Source organism: Hemitrygon akajei, chromosome 10, assembly GCF_048418815.1.
Source record: "Hemitrygon akajei chromosome 10, sHemAka1.3, whole genome shotgun sequence".
NCBI lineage: Eukaryota > Metazoa > Chordata > Chondrichthyes > Myliobatiformes > Dasyatidae > Hemitrygon > Hemitrygon akajei.
This window is the reverse complement of record NC_133133.1, coordinates 51137203-51157269: the sequence shown is the minus strand read 5'-3', so window position 1 is coordinate 51157269 and position 20067 is coordinate 51137203. Positions and strand designations below refer to the sequence as shown.

The 20067-nt window shown below is 39.8% G+C and overlaps 1 protein-coding gene across 7 annotated transcripts in view; it reads right to left on the bottom strand.

Annotated features, from left to right (window-relative positions):
* Positions 1-20067, bottom strand: part of LOC140734382 (BCL-6 corepressor-like protein 1) — a 220510-nt gene that overhangs the window by 44879 nt on the left and 155564 nt on the right. For all 7 annotated transcript variants that reach the window (XM_073058255.1, XM_073058257.1, XM_073058258.1 and 4 more), the window contains 4 exons: positions 15997-16077; positions 12803-13213; positions 3099-3382; positions 1436-1711 (listed from right to left, as the gene is read on the bottom strand). In XM_073058255.1, coding sequence (XP_072914356.1) covers positions 1436-1711; positions 3099-3382; positions 12803-13213; positions 15997-16077 — 1052 coding nt within the window. The remainder of the gene's footprint in view (positions 1-1435; positions 1712-3098; positions 3383-12802; positions 13214-15996; positions 16078-20067) is intronic.

Here is a 20067-nt window from a genome sequence, read left to right as displayed (position 1 = left end):
GACTTGTGCATTGTAGGTGAATTCACCAAATGATAACTACGTTTCCAATTGCATAGTACTGAAATGAACAATGGCACATGATTAACTCTAGATAGGATAACTCACGTGTTAAAAGTGGCAGCAGCATCAGCACTCAGAGATAAGATGCTTCCAATATTACAGAAACTATGCTGTTGGCAACTGATAAGTCATGTTTCTCGCTGTTTATTTATTTATTTTGATACAGCGCAGTATAGGCCCTTTGAGGCACATTACCCAGCAATCCCCCAATTTAATCCTAGTCTAATCACAGGATAATTTACAATGGCCAATTAACCTAACTAAACATCTTTGGACTGTAAGAGAAAACTGGAGCACCAGAGGAAACTCACATAGTCACAGGAAGAACTTACAAACTTCTTAAAGACAGCGGTGGGAATTGAACCAATAGACTACTGTAATTGTGAATGAATTTCTCACTGAGTTTTGAAACACCCAGTATGTAAGTTAAATTTTAAAATGTGTTGCATTTAGAATCTACTGTCTGCTTTCATCTGAAATTGCTGCATCCTGCAACCTACTGTTGGTACAATTTTTATAAATGCAACAGTGATCCCTTGTGGCTGTTCATGTGTACTACAACAGTTAAAGCTTGGTCACGAGAGAATTTTGTGAAAAAGAATTTCAATTTAATCAGATGATCACTATTAATATCTAAATTATTTTCAATGGTAATATTATAGGAACAGTCAAGAAAAACTGCAAATATTCTTTAGCCAGTCAGCAATAATTTGAATTAGCTACACAGTGGAGGTGGATGAGCAAGGGATAAAAAAGTGAAAGAAGGAAATCAAGGTAGGGGGTAAAGTAGGCTAGGAAAAATTTTAAGTGCCACAGTTTGGGAACAGGCCTCTATCTCCTTTCCTTGGTACGGTGCAGTCTGATCAGATCCTATGCTGTCATCAGGCTGCTGGAGGGAACATCAGGGCCACAGACTGCAGCATACAGTACACAGATGCTACAATCTATGTCAATGCTTCCTGTCTGCAAAAGCACAACACACAGGAAATCAATATGAAGTCAGCAAAGAAACGAATGGAAACCCCCATTAATTCAAATGGATCCTGTCAGAAGTGTACTACAGACTATTACAAAGATATAAAAAGTTATTCCAATCACTCTGCATAATAAGAATGAGTCAGTAAAATTCATGTGGTGAAATGGTTGGTTTGTTTTTGCTTTGTAATCAAATTTGATTATCTCATTAATCTAGATATTAGAACTCATCTGGATTTAGGGAATCAAATTAACTGGATTTAGAGCATGCTCAATGCATTTTTCAATCTGTTGATTACAGAGGTATGTAAGTCAACGTGGGCAAGGAAGAATGTAAAAATAAGTGCCATTAACAAAACTAAACACATCACTAATTAAATTATATTATTAAAGACTTTACCTCATAGCCTAATCGTGCTGCCTTCTGCAGCAAGGTTTCACCAGCATTCTTATTTACAATTAATTTTCTTGTTTCAGATTGAGACTGCTGTCCTGTGGATGTCTCTGCTTGAGCAGATGGTGACCGTGACCCTGTTGCATGTTTAACAGGAGTAACTGAGGATGTCCTCTTTTTCCAGCAGACTGAATAATCAGGTTTCTTCTTTGGTGATGGGCTCCAATCAGAATCCAGCATTAATGCTAAGCGCTTCAGGGAACGTTTTTGCTTTACTTTAATCTAGTACAAAACAAACGTTTAATAAATCAATTAATGGACCAAAAAAATTGTATTATATAACCTTACCAGTTAACTCAATGTGCTCTTTGTCACTGCCTTTTCGAACTTTGAAATGATGCAGATAGTACTGGGTCTATTACCACACATTATTGATTTTACCTTGATTTATTTAAAATAAACTATATCTCTTTTACAATAAAGGAAACATGATTAGGATTATATACTGCGTACTACATCAAGGCCCTCCATTGGTTGGAGTCGACCATGGACGCTGCGTCTCAACTGTCTATGTGATACATAAGCCAGCATGCAAGCCAGTGCAGTATGATATGAAGAGTAAGCTGTTGTCCATATTGCAGGCCCCCCCCTCCACACAGCTGATGAATCCAAAGGAACAGTAGAAATAGCAGAGACTGATACAACTTGGCCCCAGAAGGGTCACAGGAGTTGCCAGTGTTGAACTCAATGTAGGACTGCCATAGGGATCCCCACTACAGATTTTTCCTCCGAGTTTACTCCCGAAGCCTTCCCCATAAGTGGGTATTGCCGTAACACAGTAGCGTTTTAAGATCAGAGTTTTCCTTTTCCTAGATGAGTTGCCACCCATGGCTGACAAGCCCCATCAGCCTGAAGCGACTGGTTTAAGGCACCAATAGCCCAATTTTGACCCTTCTCCTGTAAGTAGAAACAATGGTTCTGCTGGGCTTAATAGCTAAGCCATATGTGAAAGCCAAGGGCTGGACTTGGTTGTCAGAGGCTATTTGAAACCCATGCCATTGGGAGCATTTAGTTGCTTGTTTGAGCGTATTTCCACTACCCCACCCCCCCCCACCCCCAGCTATGAACTTAAAGGAATTGTATAAAACAAGTCTTAACGTTTGAATACCACCTTAAAATCTATGATTTTTTTTTATAACTACTCCCAAGCAAACTATTCCAAAGCTCTATTTACTGCCCTTCAACCCTCCCCAACTTGCTATTTACAATTCTGGTGCTGTATCCCAGTACGTCATTCTGCCCTTCTGAGGCAGAGCACACCATGTCTCACAATGTCTCCAATATAAAATAATCACCCCTATTCCTGAGTTACATTGTGACCTTATTCTTCATCATCACTAACATTATTGGCCCTGCAAGATACATGAATTCTTAATTCCTTTGACTTTGACCGTTTGCATACTTCCAATTTTCTTCAGCCCACCACTGCCTTGGCAGCGTTCAATGAATTTCTAACCTTAAACCACTCCAAATGTTATAATTTTGAACAAACTTTTGGTGTACCTTCTTCACATCTCATTTTAAACATACGTTTATTTTAATTAAGGCACAAAACAATGTGGCTACACAATCTTCTAACTTGGAAACAGAGCTACTGTAAATTGTTTACCTTGTGCTTTCCTTGATTGTTTGCACCATCTTCTGATGACAAGGGCCCACTTATATGCTTCGTCTTACATTTACGTTTTCCTGATGGTTTTTCAGACTGGTACTCACTTGGAGATTCTTGTATGTGGGACAAATTCAGAGCACCTGGGCTGCAGGGTTCTTTAAGTTTACGTATACTTCCTGACACAGGAGTGCTGTGCCTGACACTCAGGTTCCAGTCAGTATTAGGCAATGTGGCTGAAGGAGTTAGCCTCTTTCGTGATGAAGCAGGTGGTGTCCATATGCCTAAAAAGAAAACTGCAACATGCTTAACTGGACCAGGGTCCATCTCTGCTCTAGATTTTTAAGTTCTCATGAAACTGTATACCCACTGGTACTCAAAATGCTTCAGCTAAAATCCACTTTTGGCATCAGTGGAGTATAATCTTCAGTAATATCAGAATGTGCAATATGATGTTATACTAAAATGCTGGAACAGATCATTACAGCAGTTTTACCTCAACCAGTCAGTGCTTGTGGTTGTTGTCCAAATGACAATTAATGTTGGCAAATATACACATGACAAGATATGAGCTGTCAGTACATCACACAGATGGGCAACTAAATCATGAAGGAATGCTTGATATTAGTCAGCATCAAACACTAATACAGTGCAGATCCTCTGGTCTCCAAGTCTGCAGCAACCATCAACCATTCACTTACACTAATCCTATGCTAATCACCATTTTTTTTCCTTCATATTCTCATACTATGCTCCAAATGTCTTATTCTTCCTTCTTAAAAGAACTAAGAAAAAGAAGTAAGAATCAGTTAGTTGTCCATTTCAGCCGGCTCTACTATTCAATAACATCACAGATAATTAATGGCCTCAACATGACTTTCCTTCTCTCTCCCTATACTCTTTGACTCCTTTTGATGTTGGCATTTATAAATCACTGCCTTGCATATATGCATTGATTATACTTTTACAGTGCTCTAGGGTTGCGAACTACAAAAACCCCAATCTTCTGAGGGAAAAAAATTCTGCTTCCTTAAATGGGCCTCCCCTTGAATTACACTCAGTAGCCGCTTAATTAGGTACATCTGCACATTTCTTTGTTAATGCAAATATCGAATCGGCCAATCATGTAGCAGCAATATACGCATAAAAGCATCCAGACATAGTCAAAAGGTTCAGTTTACATGGTTATCAAATTCATGACTTATGTTGGTTTTGTAATTCTTTAATACAATATGGGGTGAATGGCAACTTCCTCCTTCATGGAAATCAGCAATTGTTATCTTATACTGAAACCATGGTAAAGATCAATTAGATCTTCCAGTTACAGTCCTATTTTGCTAACTTCACATGTATGGAAGATAATGGAATGAATGGTTATAGTAGGCTTCCTTATTTTGCAGAAGGTTTTGGAAAATTAGGTGTATCGTAAAGGGCGAATGAACATGGATTCTGTGTTAAGTTTGGAATCTGATATTTGTAAGGTCCAAGTTAAAGAATCAGTGATAGCAATTTTCTTTGATGTAGAGAAAGCAAACAACATGTCATTGACCAAGGATCACTGTTTAAACACACAATGATGGGAATTGGTGGTAAAATGTTAAACTGGATTTAAGATTTTTTATGTGATAGAAAGATACAAGTTAGGGTGGGAACAACGTTTTCTAAGTATGAGTTACAGAATAGGACTCTACCAAGGAGTGTGTGTAGCTCACTTGTTTTTAATATGATTAATGATGTTTTCTTAAATGTTGGCTCAGACATTTCCAAATCATTATATGCTGATGATGGTGCCCAATGGAAGAGAGGCAGGAATATAAGTTATATAGTTAGGAAAATGCAGGCAGCTATTGATTAAGTAGAGGAATAGGGACATCGGTGGGGGTTTAAAATTTCTGTTGCAAAGACTCAAGTTATTTGTTTTTCTAAAAGGGACATTACACCAACAACTGATCTCAAGCTACATGGTAAATATCTTAAAGAAGAGTCAGTGGTAAAGTTTCCAGATACGTGGATGGACACAAGGCTAACATAAAAGGTGCATGTAAATAAAATTATAGATACGTGTAAAAAAGCTCTTAATGCGCTCAGATGCTTAGTTCAGTGTGATTGGGGCATGAGAAAGAAGTTACTGAAACAAATGTATATTGCTTTAATCAGATCGGTCTTTGAATATGGATATGTTGCTTATGGGTCAGCCTCACCAGTTGTCTTAAAGCCCCAAGATAAAGTACAAGCTCAAGCATTGAGATTATGTTGTGGTACTATTAAATCATCCCCAATTTCGGCATTTCTGGTAGGAATGGGTGAAGTACCTTTACATCTGTGCAGGTTATAGTTTATTGGGTTAACATAAGAAGATATAAAGTTGGTCATCAAATATTGGCAATAACAGTAGAGAGTTGGGAGCACTGCATTTGTAAGGTCTTCAGTTTTGGGTGGATGGGTAATAAATGGGCACAAAATTTTGGATTGTTTAATGTGGAATATAGATAGATAGATAGATAGATACTTTATTCATCCCCATGGGGAAATTCAACTTTTTTTTCCAATGTCCCATACACTTGTTGTAGCAAAACTAATTACATACAATACTTAACTCAGTAAAAAATATGATATGCATCTAAATCACTATCTCAAAAAGCATTAATAATAGCTTTTAAAAAGTTCTTAAGTCCTGGCGGTTGAATTGTAAAGCCTAATGGCATTGGGGAGTATTGACCTCTTCATCCTGTCTGAGGAGCATTGCATCGATAGTAACCTGTCGCTGAAACTGCTTCTCTGTCTCTGGATGGTGCTATGTAGAGGATGTTCAGAGTTTTCCATAATTGACCATAGCCTACTCAGTGCCCTTCGCTCAGCTACCGATGTTAAACTCTCCAGTACTTTGCCCACGACAGAGCCCGCCTTCCTTACCAGCTTATTAAGACGTGAGGTGTCCCTCTTCTTAATGCTTCCTCCCCAACACGCCACCCGCCACCACAAAGAAGAGGGCGCTCTCCACAACTGACCTATAGAACATCTTCAGCATCTCACTACAGACATTGAATGACGCCAACCTTCTAAGGAAGTACAGTCGACTCTGTGCCTTCCTGCACAAGGCATCTGTGTTGGCAGTCCAGTCTAGCTTCTCGTCTAACTGTACTCTCAGATACTTGTAGGTCTTAACCTGCTCCACACATTCTCCATTAATGATCACTGGCTCCATATGAGGCCTAGATCTCCTAAAGTCCACCACCATCTCCTTGGTCTTGGTGATATTGAGACGCAGGTAGTTTGAGTTGCACCATATCACAAAGTCCTGTATCAGTTTCCTATACTCCTCCTCCTGTCCATTCCTGACACACCCCACTATGGCCGTGTCATCAGCGAACTTCTGCACATGGCAGGACTCCGAGTTATATTGGAAGTCTGATGTGTACAGGGTGAACAGGACCGGAGAGAGTACGGTTCCCTGCGGCGCTCCTGTGCTGCTGACCACCGTGTCAGACCTACAGTCTCCCAACCGCACATACTGAGGTCTATCTGTCAAGTAGTCCACTATCCAATCCACCATGTGAGAGTCTACTCCCATCTCCGTTAGTTTGTGCCTTAAGATCTTGGGCTGGATGGTGTTAAAGGCACTAGAGAAGTCAAGGAATGTAATCCTCACAGCACAACTGACCCCATCTAGGTGAGAGAGTGATTTGTGCAGCAAATACGTGATAGCATCCTCCACTCCCACCTTCTCCTTATACGCAAACTGAAGAGGATCCTGGGCGTGCCTGGTTTGTGGCCTCAGATTCTGTATTATCAGCCGCTCCATGGTCTTCATCACGTGCGACGTCAAGGCAACAGGTCTGAAGTCATTCAACTCCTTTGGTTGTGGTTTCTTCGGTACCGGGACAATACAGGATGTTTTCCACTGTCTGGGTACTCTTCTCTGCTCCAGGCTCATGTTGAAGATGCGCTGTAGTGGTTCTCCCAGCTCAGTCGCACAGGCCCTCAGTAATCGTGGGGAAACTCCATCTGGTCCAGCCGCCTTGCTGGTACAGATCTTCCTCAGTTGACCTTCCACCTGTGCAGCCGTAATCCTGGGCGTGGGCAAGGTCTCCTGTGAGTGGCTATTTTCCTGTGAGGGAAGTAAGCCTGGTGTGGATTTCTGCGGTGAGGATGAGATTGTGCTGTCGAACCTGTTGAAGAAGTTGTTCAGCTGGTTCGCTTTCTCCACATCTCCACTTATGTTTGCCCCCCGCTTTGCACCGCATCCGGTGATGATCTTCATCCTACACCTCCTTCATGGTCCCAGTGTACCCTTTTCTGTCATTCCTCCATGGTTTTCCCCTTTGCCTGTAGGTGATTTAAGCTTTTAAGAAAAGATCAAGATGAAGAATGATTTTATATCAGTGGCACTGGCAGATATTATGGCTTAGACTAGTGGTCGCCAACTCGTCGATCGCGGAAAATGAAAAATAAATACATAAATACTGTTGAGAGATTCTCTCCGGGTTGCAGGGTTTTAGTTCTGTTCTTTCTGTCCAGTGCACATGCGTGTAGCTCCCCCGCACTACAGTGTACTTCAGTGGTCCCCAACCACCGGGCCACGAGGAAACAGTATGAGTCAGCTGCACTTTTCCTCATTCCCTGTCACGCCCACAGTTGAACAACTCACGCGAAGTCATCAGTCGCCTAAACGCAGTGATACCCTCGCGCCAGTGTTTGCCTCACGCGGCCGGCAAGAACCACCGATGCTACTGGCCTGGAGCACGGCTGGCAGCAAGAGCTGATGCTGCTGTCCCGGAGCGCGGCCGGTGGGAAGTGCCAATGCTACCAGCCCGGAACGCGGACAGATGGGCGCCACCTCTGAACCCATTTAGCACACCAAATGTTTGTGGGGAACTCGGTGCAAAAATATTTGCAGACAACATAATTCAAGCTCAAGATTTCATAAGTATCAGAGCAGCTACCTCACTGTGATCTAATGAAACAAACTTTTGTTGGCCGATGGATCCTACAAGGAGGGGCAGACGTGAGCCTGTCACACTCCTCGCTCGGTCGGCCGCACTCACCAGACTGTGACTGCCGCGGCCCCGGTACAGAGACCTCCGGCGCTGACCTTGTCCTCTCACCCCACCCACGACCAGCCGCACCAGGTCAAGGCGTCTGGCGGCGGGCGGGCAGAGGCTGGAGATCGGGCCGAGAGACTGTATAATGAGGCAATGAAGCCCTCAAAACTGCTTTGGTACCCTGAGTCCAAGCATCCTATACTTGAAAGACAAACCTACTGAGTTTTATCAGCGGAAAAAATGTGAGCAGTGCGGGACAACAGCTAAGTGCCGAGAGCCGCGAAAACTAAATTGCTTCGATTGTCCCTGTTTTCCCGTCGTGTTTAACATCTCCCCCTCCCCCGCCCCCACCCCCCCGGGTCGGCTGGTCCGCAAGAATATTGTCAATATTAAACCGGTCTGCGGTACAAAAAAGGGTGGGTTCCCCTGGCGTTTACACATTATTTCTACTTCCGGTCTCCCCCCCCCCAGTGCGCATGTGTGCAACTAATCAATCTGGAGTCGATCTCGCCTTGCACTAAGGCCGAGGTAGGGGATCTTGGGCTTAAAAAGGTTGGTGACCACTACTTTAGGGTATCCTGCACAAGGACTCCCAAGTCCCTTGGACCTCTGCATTTTGAATTCTCTCCCTATCTAAATAACAGTCTGTCTGCTTATTTCTTCCAACAAAGTTCATGACCATACACTTTCAAACATTGTATTTCATTTGCCACTTCTTTGCCCATTCCCCTAAACTATCTGAGTCTCTCTGCAGGCTCTCTGTTTCCTCAACACTACTCACTCCTCCACTTATCTTTGTATCATCGGCAAATTTAGCCACAAATCCATTAATCCCATAGTCCAAATCATTGACATACATCGTAAAAAAGCAGCCGTCCCAACACTGAACCCCATGGAACTCCACTGGTAACTGGCAGCCAGTCAGAATAAAATCACTTTAATCCCACTCATGCTAGAAACTTTCCTGTAATTCCACGGGCTCTTATCTTGCTAGGCAGCCCCATGTGCAGCATCTTGTCAAAGGCCTTCTGAAAATCCATGTACACCACATCTACTGCATCTCCTTTGTCTACCCTGCTTGTAATTTCCTCAAAAAATTGCAGTAGGTTAGTCAGGCAGGATCTTTCTTTCAGGAAACCATGGCGGCTTTGGCCTATCTTGTCATGTACCTCCAGGTACTCTGTAATCTCAACCCTAACAATTGATTCCAACAACTTCCCAACCACTAATGTCAGGTTAATAGGTCTACAGTTCCCTTTCTGCAGCCTCCCACCCTTCTTAAATAGCAGAGTAACATTTGCAATTTTCCAGTCATTGGGTACAATGCCAGAATCTACTAGCTCTTGAAAGATCATTGTTAATGCCTCCGCAATCTCTCCAGCTACTTCCTTCAGAACCCAAGGGTGCATTCCATCAGATCCAGGAGATTTATCCACCCCCAGACCATTAAGCTTCCCAAACACCTTCTCAGTCATAATTTTCACTACACATACTTCACTTCCCTGACACTCTTAAACGGCTGGTATACTGCAGATGTCTTCCACAGTGAAGACTGATGCAAAATACACATTTAGTTCCTCTGCACCTCTCATTACAATATCTCCTATGTCATTTTCTATTGGTCCTCTATCTACCCTCGGCTCTCTTTTACCCTTTATATACTTAAAAAAGCTTTTTTTATCTTCTTTGATATTAGTCGCCAGCTTCCTTCCATAATTCATCTTTTTCCTCCTAATGACCTTCTTAGTTTCCTTCTGCAAGTTTTTAAAAGCTTCCCAATCCTCTATCTTCCCACTAGCTTTGGCCTCCTTATATGTCCTCTCTTTTGCTTTTACTTTGGCTTTGACTTCACTCGTCACCCACAGTAGTGTCCTTCTTCCATTCAAAGATTTCTCCTTATTTGGAATATACCTGTATTGCATTTCCCTCATTTTTCGCAGGAACTTCTGCTGTCCTTCCTGCTAGTGTCCCTTTCCAGTCAACTCGGGCCAGTTCCTCTCTCATGCCATTGTAATTTCCTTTATTCCACTGAAATAATGACACATTCGAATTTAGTTTCTCCCTCTCAAATTTCAAAGTGAACTCAGTAATATTGTGATCATTGCTCCCTAAGGGTTCCTTAACCTTAAGCTCTCTTATCACTTCTGGATCATTGCGCAACACCCAATCCAGCACCAGCCAATCCCTTAGTGGAATATACATATCTATACAGATAGTTCAAAAGGTCCAGTGACAGGTCATTCAGATGTTTCTGTTTATGCTCCAAAACTTTCAGGTGTCTATTAAAATGATCAGACATGGTGGCATCCGTCAGTCTCCAGAGACCATGGATCTGCGCCTGGAGTTTCCAGGGCGCAGACCGGCAGTTGCCCAAGCTGCAGGCCTTCCCCTCTCCACGCCACCGATGTTGTCCAAGGGAAGGGAACTAAGACCCATGCAGCTTGGCACCGATGATGTCGCAGAGCGATGTGTTGTTAAGTGCCTTGCTCAAGGACACAAACATGCTGCCTCAGCTGAGGCTCGAACCAGTGACCTTCAGGTTACTAGTCTGATGCCTTGCCCACTAGGGCACGCACCAAGATGATCAGACAAAGTATCAGTATCCATGTCTGAGATGGCTGTTATCACTTTAGCTTTGGAATGGGTCAAAGAAGTACATCCTGATTATGTATGTCCGTGCTCTGATTAGTTCTCGGTTTTGACATCTATTAAAACAGGTATTTCAAGTTGCAGACCAGGCGTTCTTCTTGTGATTGGACAATACCTGTTGAGGCTGCAGGGCTCTAGGCCTGTGTGTACATTTCCTGTGGGCTGCTCTCCGTGTTGGGGTTGAAGGAAATGAGGTGGCAGACACTAAAAATTAAGAACGTAAATAAAGTGGTGCTTTTGCATTAAGGGACGGTGAAAGCCATAATCACAAAGTCTATTTGATCACTGTGGCAACAAAAGTTGGAATAAGGAAAAGAAAGGACGACATTTATATGAAATTCAGAGGATGATGGGAACTCAAATGGGAAATGGGTATAAGAGGAGGGAAGAAGTTATACTTAAATGTTCACATACTGGACATACTAGGTTGAATAATTCCTTGTTCAGAATTAGTATGCAAGATACAGACATTTGCAGGGAGTGCATTTGTCAAGAAACGGTATAGTGTATATTGTTTGAACACAGTTCCTATGAGGTGCAAAGTAAACATCTAATTGTTAAATTGAAGTTTTGGGATAGACACAATTTAACATGGAATGTTTGTTAGGATATCACTGTCATTGTAATGTATATATGTACATATCTGACTTTCTGAAAAGCATGAGGAGGACTCAAGTATGCCCTCTTTCTCTTTATAGAACAGCAGCATCTTGATAAACCTCTTCTGCACCCTTTCCAAAGACTCCATACTGTTATTGCAAATAGAGCAACCAGAATTATATGCAATGCTTCAAATGAGGCCAACCAGTGTTTTATACAGATGCAAGATAACTTCCCTACTCTTATACTCAATGCCCTGACCAACAAAGGTAAGCTTGTTATACACCTTCTTTACCACCCTGTCTACTTTGTGAGTGTCACTATCCTTCCTTCTCCCAATCTTCTGACCACATACAATTCGCCCTCCAGTGCTCCATCTACTGATTCTCACATTTTCTGTTGCTATAATCTCTCTGGCAACCTTTTTTTAATGGCAGGCAAAATTGATCCAAAAGCTCATCATCTAACTAACAGTCCAGAAGTGAGAGAGACAAATTTCTAGCCAATGGTCTTATACCCATTATCATACCAGAGATAACAAACCTAAACCATGAATCAGTGATGGAAGTTGACCCACATTAATCATATACTTTCAAATATCTGACAGCCTTTTCAAATAATAAAGTAGATAACTGATGCATTTTGAGTGAATGGTACTGGCACGTTCTTGGATGTTCAAATTCCTATTGTGTCTATCAGCAGGATCAGTTGAACTTCACCAATTTCGTGGCTAAAACTATTTTCCAGAAAAAAAACATAAACTTCTTATGATATGTTTATCATCGTCATTTGTCAAGAAGAGCAATAAAAGTAATGACTGTGCAAATTAATCACAATTAGAGGCAGGGTGTATGGAGCATCCAGGGAGGGTAGCACGTCTGGTGAAAGTGCTTGTTGTGTCTATTCTGGGGCAACTCACTCACCTTTGGTCCCCACCAGACACACAGCTCTCACCTGTGGCTCCAAGTAGCTGTTTACATGCAACAGGGACCACACCCTAGCCCATTGTTTCAATGGCAGGCTAAACCAGGTGAAAGTAGCCAACAGCCTAAGCGGAATGGACGGATGAGATCTACAGTAAGGTCCAAAGGCCAGAAAGGCAGAATTGGAAAACTCTGTGGAGAGTGAAGGACATGAGACGGCACAGAAAACATCGTGGTAATCTACTGCAACCAAAGAAGACCCCAGTTTGTGACACTTATTCGTTCCACTGGACCCAGATTTCTAAGGTTGAGAGAGTGGTACTGCCCCAGTGCAATGGCTTTTCAACTTCAAAAACTCTCCCAAACAGGTCTCCTGTCATCCTGGACAACCAACATACACCACATACAAATATTAGTAGCATCCAACAAAGTGTTAAGACTTATTTCTAATGATGGCAATTCATGCACTTTTCAAGACACTAAATTTTACCTGTAGTAACTGTCTTTCTTGTTTGCGAACCGATGCCATCTTGATTTTTCGCCCCTCCTTGTAAAGATACTTCAGAATCTACCTCATTCCGGAACTTCTTTCTGTTGCCTCTTACTTGTGTCTTAATGGTGGGACTTTGTTTATTATTAGTTTTTAAATTCTCATCAGTCTCTATGAGGCAATTCAAGTCACGTAGCTCCAAGCTATCCTCTTCACTCACTTCAGTAAATAAATTGGCATTTCTTCCTGCCTCACTTTCTTCTTTGGTCTCTTTACCCTCCGTTTTAAATAGTTCTTGACCCGTTGAATTCTTTACATCATCTTCCACTACCTCTTGCATACGCTGATTTTCTTCCAATGAACTGTCTGTCTGATCACAACTTAAGTATATTGATATGCCGCATTGACTCTCTGCAACATAAAAATTGAGAACAAAGCAATATATAAAGACACTTGAATTATCTTCTGATTTGAGAATTTCACAATAATCTGAAACTGCGAAATTATGTCTAAGTTACTCTGAGACTTAAGTAAAATACATATCTAGTAAAATTTCACCAAATTGATTTTCATTACCATCTGCCTCTGAAATCTTGCAATCAATTCACAGAGTATGGGAAAAAGTAGAGAAAGATCTAGTCATGTAGTTGGTCTGCTACATCTTACTGGAGATTTTTGAAGCCACCAGACAGCCCCAACTTCCAGATTCCTGCACTCCTGTCAAAGTGCAGTGGGGCAAGGCAGAGTTGCTTGAACATGGAATCAGACCTATCAATCAAGTAAAGACCAACTACAATTTTTAAGAAAAACAGGATAACATAATGAAATAATTTGACTTGGGCTCTCAGATGCAAAAAATCAGCAAATTGGGGAGAATGCAATGAAGCTGAGTTGGGAACTAGAGAATAAGCTTCAGTCTACGGACAGGAGGAAATGGAAAGTTGACCAAGAAAATATCAGATTGGGCACATGTTAAAATTGAGGTGGCATAATAACAGATAGGCTGTAGCAGGAATGGAGAAAACACATTACAGAAGTGGAGGTAGTTGTTGACCTTCTGCCCAACTTTGCATTCCATCATTCCAGGCAAATATGCGAAGAAGAGGGATCTACTGATGGATCCACAGCTGATTCCAGAGTCAACAATGTAGGGGTGGAAAGAGAAATCATTGCTGGAAATGCTCTTGCTATGATAATACAAGTGCGGTAAGTTGATACCAGCATTGGGTCAGCAATAGCATTTGGTTAGCTACGTTTACTGCAATGAAGTAAAACAAAAAGAAAGCAGATCTCATGAATAAAATGTCTAGGAGTTCAAGAGTTATAGAAGAAAAGTCCTTCAGTATTTAGGCAGAGTTAATTTGGTGAATATGATAAAGAGGAAATGGCAGGGAAGTTTAAATACTCTCAATCTTATTAGAAATCCAAGAAATCTTAGCACTTGTTGATGGGTTTAGGCAGAACTGGAGAGAAGGCTTAGCAACATGGTTTGTAATGGAGAAATGCAGAATCCACCTTTGTTCAACATGGCAGCCAGTGAATATTTCATAATTAAAATAATCTAACAAATATTGGTGGGAAATAATTACACTTCCTCTGTGTCAAATATATCCAACTCAGCATCACAGATTTTAGGGGTCAAAAATGACAACATTGTGGGTAGCTAAACAACAGGAAGAAAATAGATGAGTCAAAGACATCAAAGATACATGAGGAAGTATTGTAAAACTGGAGGAAAAAGCCTCTTGGCATATTAAAAGAGCAGTTTTATTTCCAGGAACAGAAACAGAGAGAGTAGGAGAAACCTATATAAATTGGTGGAGTGGGCTATAGCAAAGAAACACTCTATCACAATATTTTAAAAAGTCTGCATGTACAAAATTAAAAGCGCCATTAAAATATAATTAAATAATGATTCAAAATCTTTTCACCATTGTTTATTTTTTCCTTTAAATAAATATGAAAAACTTTACTGCAGGAACTAGGAACGTAAAGAAAGAGATGCTATCTCTGTAACTGGTTGTAAAGTAGCAATGCATCCTGGGAAAATAAAAAGACCGGCACATGCCAAAAGCTGCGCATGGCAAAATAATTTCACAGCAGTCAGTAAAACATCACTCACATCGAATTTCCATAACACTGCAAGTGCAAATATTGGTTCAGAATTTATTTTGTAAATGAGAAATTTAACTTATTAAAAGATTGATGAAAACAAATTTCATAAGGCATTTTAAAGGACTTGTCGGTACCTGACAGTTAGATTGCTAAACGTGCTTCATAGCACTCAGTTAACAGAACCACAGGTTCCGCAGGCATTTAAAATTAATCTTTCAAAACAAATGATGCATTAATCCAACCTCAGTGTTAACATTCTTGTCTCTGAACCACAGGGCTACAGGTTCAGGCCCCACTTTTGAAGGCTAGAGAGCATTGTACAGGATCTAGCTTTAGGAACTGCCACACTGATGGAAGTGCTGCCCAGTGAACAAAACATTAACTGGACTTTGGAAACACAAGAGATTGCAGATGCTGTAATATGGAGGGGAAAAAAACACACACACAAAATGCTGGAAGAACTCAGTGAGTTAGGCAGGATGTGTGGGGCAAAGGGATAGTCACCTTGAGGACGCTGGGTTTTGCCCTGAAATGGCGACTACCCATTTGCTTCCACTGATGCTGCTCAACTGAGTTCCTCCAGCATTTTCATGTGCAACCATGTGTAAAATATCTCACAGCACTACTTAAAGCACAGCAAGTTTTCTTTTAGATTATATCAGTAGCTACTGTACATCCTTTAAATCAGGAAAAAGAAGTAAGGTAACTTTTTAACAGATCTATTTCTCAGCAGGATTGAAAAGTTTAAGCTAAAAGAAAATCAAGATAATGGCTAGCAGCAATTCTGATTAAAGAGCACAGTGCAGTGAGAGTGATCACATGATGAATGAAAAAGGACAGCAAAGGGTACAAGTCTTTTTCAGGAATCAGATATAGTCCTGTTGATGGGGATACAGCAAAGAAAACTTAGAAACATAATTTTGCCATCACTGCATAATTTTTTTTGTGAAGCAACTTTCAAAACAAAAATTAAGTCGCCTATCTTATTGTGTTTGTTTAAGTGTTTATGTATTCATATAAAATTCATATTAGGAACATTCTACTTATTTCACCCTGGTCTTAAAGAGAAGTTTACTCACCTGACTGACTGCGGGTCCTGGTTTTCAACACCACTGGAATAAAGTCCTTGAAACTATTTTTACCTTTTTTCAGAGTAAAATCTATTAAAGTAAAAAAAGCAAATAATCTTTATATTTCATGCAATAACTAAATTTCTCTGCAAAGTTTCTACATTTAAGAACATTTATATAAAATGTAAAGCAAATATCCTTTTGTTCAAAAGCTAGAATTTGGACCCAAGTTTCTTCCAATGAGCAAATTAGACTAATGATTAAAATTCCAGAAAAAAAGCATAAGATTAAGAAGTAAAATTATTAATGGGAATTAAAGAACACAACATTAGATTCCACCTCAGACTTTCCTTTGCAATAGTACCTGTTTATTCTGCACATTCTCAGTTATACCGGTTTTATAACTGCATTTCTCATTATTTTGGATTCATCGAAAGCTGTATCATAAGCAAAATACATTTTTATGGTTGTGAGCTACTTTCACCTATCTCATCAAAGCCAGCTTACATCAAAGTTTAAAGTAAATTTATTATCAAAGTACATATATGTTACGATATATTATGAAATTCACTGTCTTGCAGGCACTCACAGTAGAACAGAGAAATACAAAAGAAACAATGAAAAACTACTCACAAAGGCTGGCAAGCAACCAATGGGCAAAAGAAGACAAACTATGCAAATATAAAAACCCCAGAACAAGTGAAATGTCCTTTTCGTTTTGGTCTGGCAATACTGAAGTTCTTTTTAGGTAGCAAATGGTAACTTACAGACTACTTCCAACTCTGTAAAATTTCTAAAAATTTACCTACTACTTTCCTGAATATGCTCTGACTGAACATCCACAAGTCTCTTGGGTACAGAATTTGTAAAGATTTGCTATCCACTGGGGGAAGTACATGTCTTGACAGCTTACATCTCATCTTGATGTGGTCTGCTTGTTTTATATCCCCCAGCCAGAGGCAGTATCAACTCCATACCTATTCTGCAAAACCACATAACAATTGTGTATGTTTTGAAGAGATTATATTTCATTCTTCCAAAGTCAGACAACTTAGGACCAGCCTATTAATCTCCCTTAATATGACATACCCACCATTCCAGAAATCAATTTCATTAACTTATTTCCCCAATTGCCTAACAGGTCCTCCCCAGTTCATAAACACTTGACTTAAGTACAACCCATTTTTTCTGCGGGCCTGTTTGGGAGACTGGCAGCATGGTACTGCAGGCATTTACTGCTGCCTGGGGACTTGTATCGCAGCCACATTTCCAATGCAAACAGTTCACATTAACAGAATCCTGCCATTGACTGGGGATGATCTGAATATCCTCACCTGAGCAAGACAAGATTGTAAGAAATATTCAGAATGGGGTTTCAACAGAACCTTATACAAGTGCAAAAAGATATCTCTAATCTTGTAGTCAAATTTAATTCCAACAAAGGCCAACGTACCACTTACTTTCCCAATTGTTTGATGTGCCTATATATTAACATCCAGTGATTTATGGTGTATGAACCAAAGAGGATAACTTCCCTTGACTTTACTCACCCAAACACTGAACTGCTCACACAACCTATGGATTCATTTGCAAGGACTCTTCATCTCATGTTCTCAATGTATATTATTTATTTATTGCTGTTATTTTGTTTGTATTTTGTATTTGCACAGTTTGTTGTCTTTTGCACATTGGTTGTGCCCGTCTTGTTTTGTGCAGATTTTCCTTGACTCTATTGTGTTTCTTTGCATTTACTGTGAATGCCCACAAGTAAATGAATCTCAGGGTAGTATATAGTGACATATATGTACTTTGATAATAAATTTACTTTGAACTTTGAGTTTTCGTAACACCATCTGCCAATCCCTCAACATTTAAAAAATACTCCACTTATCGACTTTTCTTCAGAAAATCCAAATAAAACACTACAATTATTTCTCATATTTCAATTATTTATTTCCTTATGGTCTGACAGGAGCCATTCAGCCCATCAACTTGCTCTTTTCTATTCTACCAGCCACAACCTCTAAAGAGATTTGTCTAACATGATTTACCTTTCATAATCTATTAAAAAATTGGTAATTAAAATACAAGTCACAAACACTAGTGATTTGTTATAGTGTACCTTTGGACACATTCTTGTGATAAGGAAACTCTCTAAACTTCAGCAGTGCAGGGATATATTTATATTGCTTTATCATATAAACCAAACAGCAAACAAAAGACAGCCCACTGCTGCCATGCAAAAAAATGTTTTCACAGGTATTATGGGTCTGGAGACTTCAAATATAAACTTGGTCACAGCAAATTCACAGTCTATTTATACCAGCTAACATACTGGCATTAAGCACACACACAAAAAATCAAAGCGTCTTCTTCCACCCTTGCACCATGCTATAATGGCTCAGTCTGACAGGCTGTTGTCGCTTCTGGCTTATTTAGGGCCAGATTTACAGACGTTGCAGTGCCACATGTATACTAACCAATTAAAATAGACTGACTAGCTACACTGGGAGGCATTTGTTAGGCTTTCACAAAGGGAAAATCATTAGGTTAATTAATATAAAACTAAGTTAGGCATTATTATCCTCTGCTGCTAAGTGTATTCACAGTCTGGGAGTTTGACTGTCCTGACCTATACTCTTTATACTGTGTTGTGGTCGGTCTGGAGTTGTTGTTGTTTTTTATCTTGTGTTTTGGGGCTTGGGGAGGACACTAAGCTTACCTGTCTTTAATTTAGGTGCTTTTTTTGTTAAATTCTCTTCCTTTGTAACATATTGTTACTGTACGCTTAATTTTGCACTGTATTAATGCTCCTCATTGGGATTTGGGGTTTTTAATTTGTAAAATGTTTTGAAAAACTAATTTTAAAAAGTTTTTTAAAAAATATATATATATATAAATAAAACTAAGTTTCATTTTTTATTGCTGCTATCACTTTTATATTCCAGAAAAATCTTCGGCTTGAATCATTCCATTGTCAATGTTTCATTCAAAAGTGCACACTAAGAGAAAGGCTTTCAAATAATAATATGTGCCTCTGTAACATTTATCATGTACTTACTAACTATGCTTGAAAGCAGACACATCATGAAAGTTTTTTTTTAATTGCAACTTCCTCCATCATATTAGGATTACAGTAATGGAATGGATATGGTGAATTACCCGGCATTTACACAAAATATATGCTGTAATAATTTGTCACATACTGAAGTTATATGTTCTTTATGCCCTCACCATGTTGTATTCTAACACTGCAAGATCCTTACAGTACTCTAGGAAAAAGTACATGCTCATCAATTAATTAATTTTTTTTAAGATAATACAGAGGTTCCAGTTAATTGGGACACATTGGGACCAGTACATTTTGGGCCAATTAAGCAGCTGCACCAATTAGCTGAAATTTCATGGAAATAGTTAAAAAGGTATTAAAAAAAAAAGACAAGCTACCATTTAATTGACTAACAAATTTAAATCTAAATGAAATACAGAACAAAATAAAACACTATCAATACTACTATACAATAAAACTGTGTATTAGTTCTTAATAGTTATCGATGGAGGAATTCATCCATCATATGCTGGCACCTTTCGATTGATTATAAACAAAATCAGTGCACCCAGTATAGATAATGGACCACTTTTATATGATGTTATCAATGATTGCATCCTCCAAATCTTTAGTTTCATTGCAACATTCAAGATAACTGTCGATACCTTCAATTTCTTCATAGTTCCGAACTTGAAGTAGTGAAATCGTTTCATTTTCACTCCCTACCGTTTCTACCATCTCCAAGCCTGTATGCTTGAAAGCACTGTGACAAAAGAGTTCCAAATTGTCTTCCTGCTTATTTCTTACCAACTGTCAGTGACAAGAAACACTGCTTTTTGAAGACATGCACACGCAATTGACACTACTTTCAAACTGTTCGCTCTAAGCATGGTGTAGTACCTAATGGCCATACGACATACATGTGACTGATGCTAGTTAGAAACTGTTCGGCAACAGTCACCTGCCCAATTAATCAGCATAGTTTCTGAAATAAACAAAGGGAATTCTGGCTATTTTCGATTAGCTTTGTT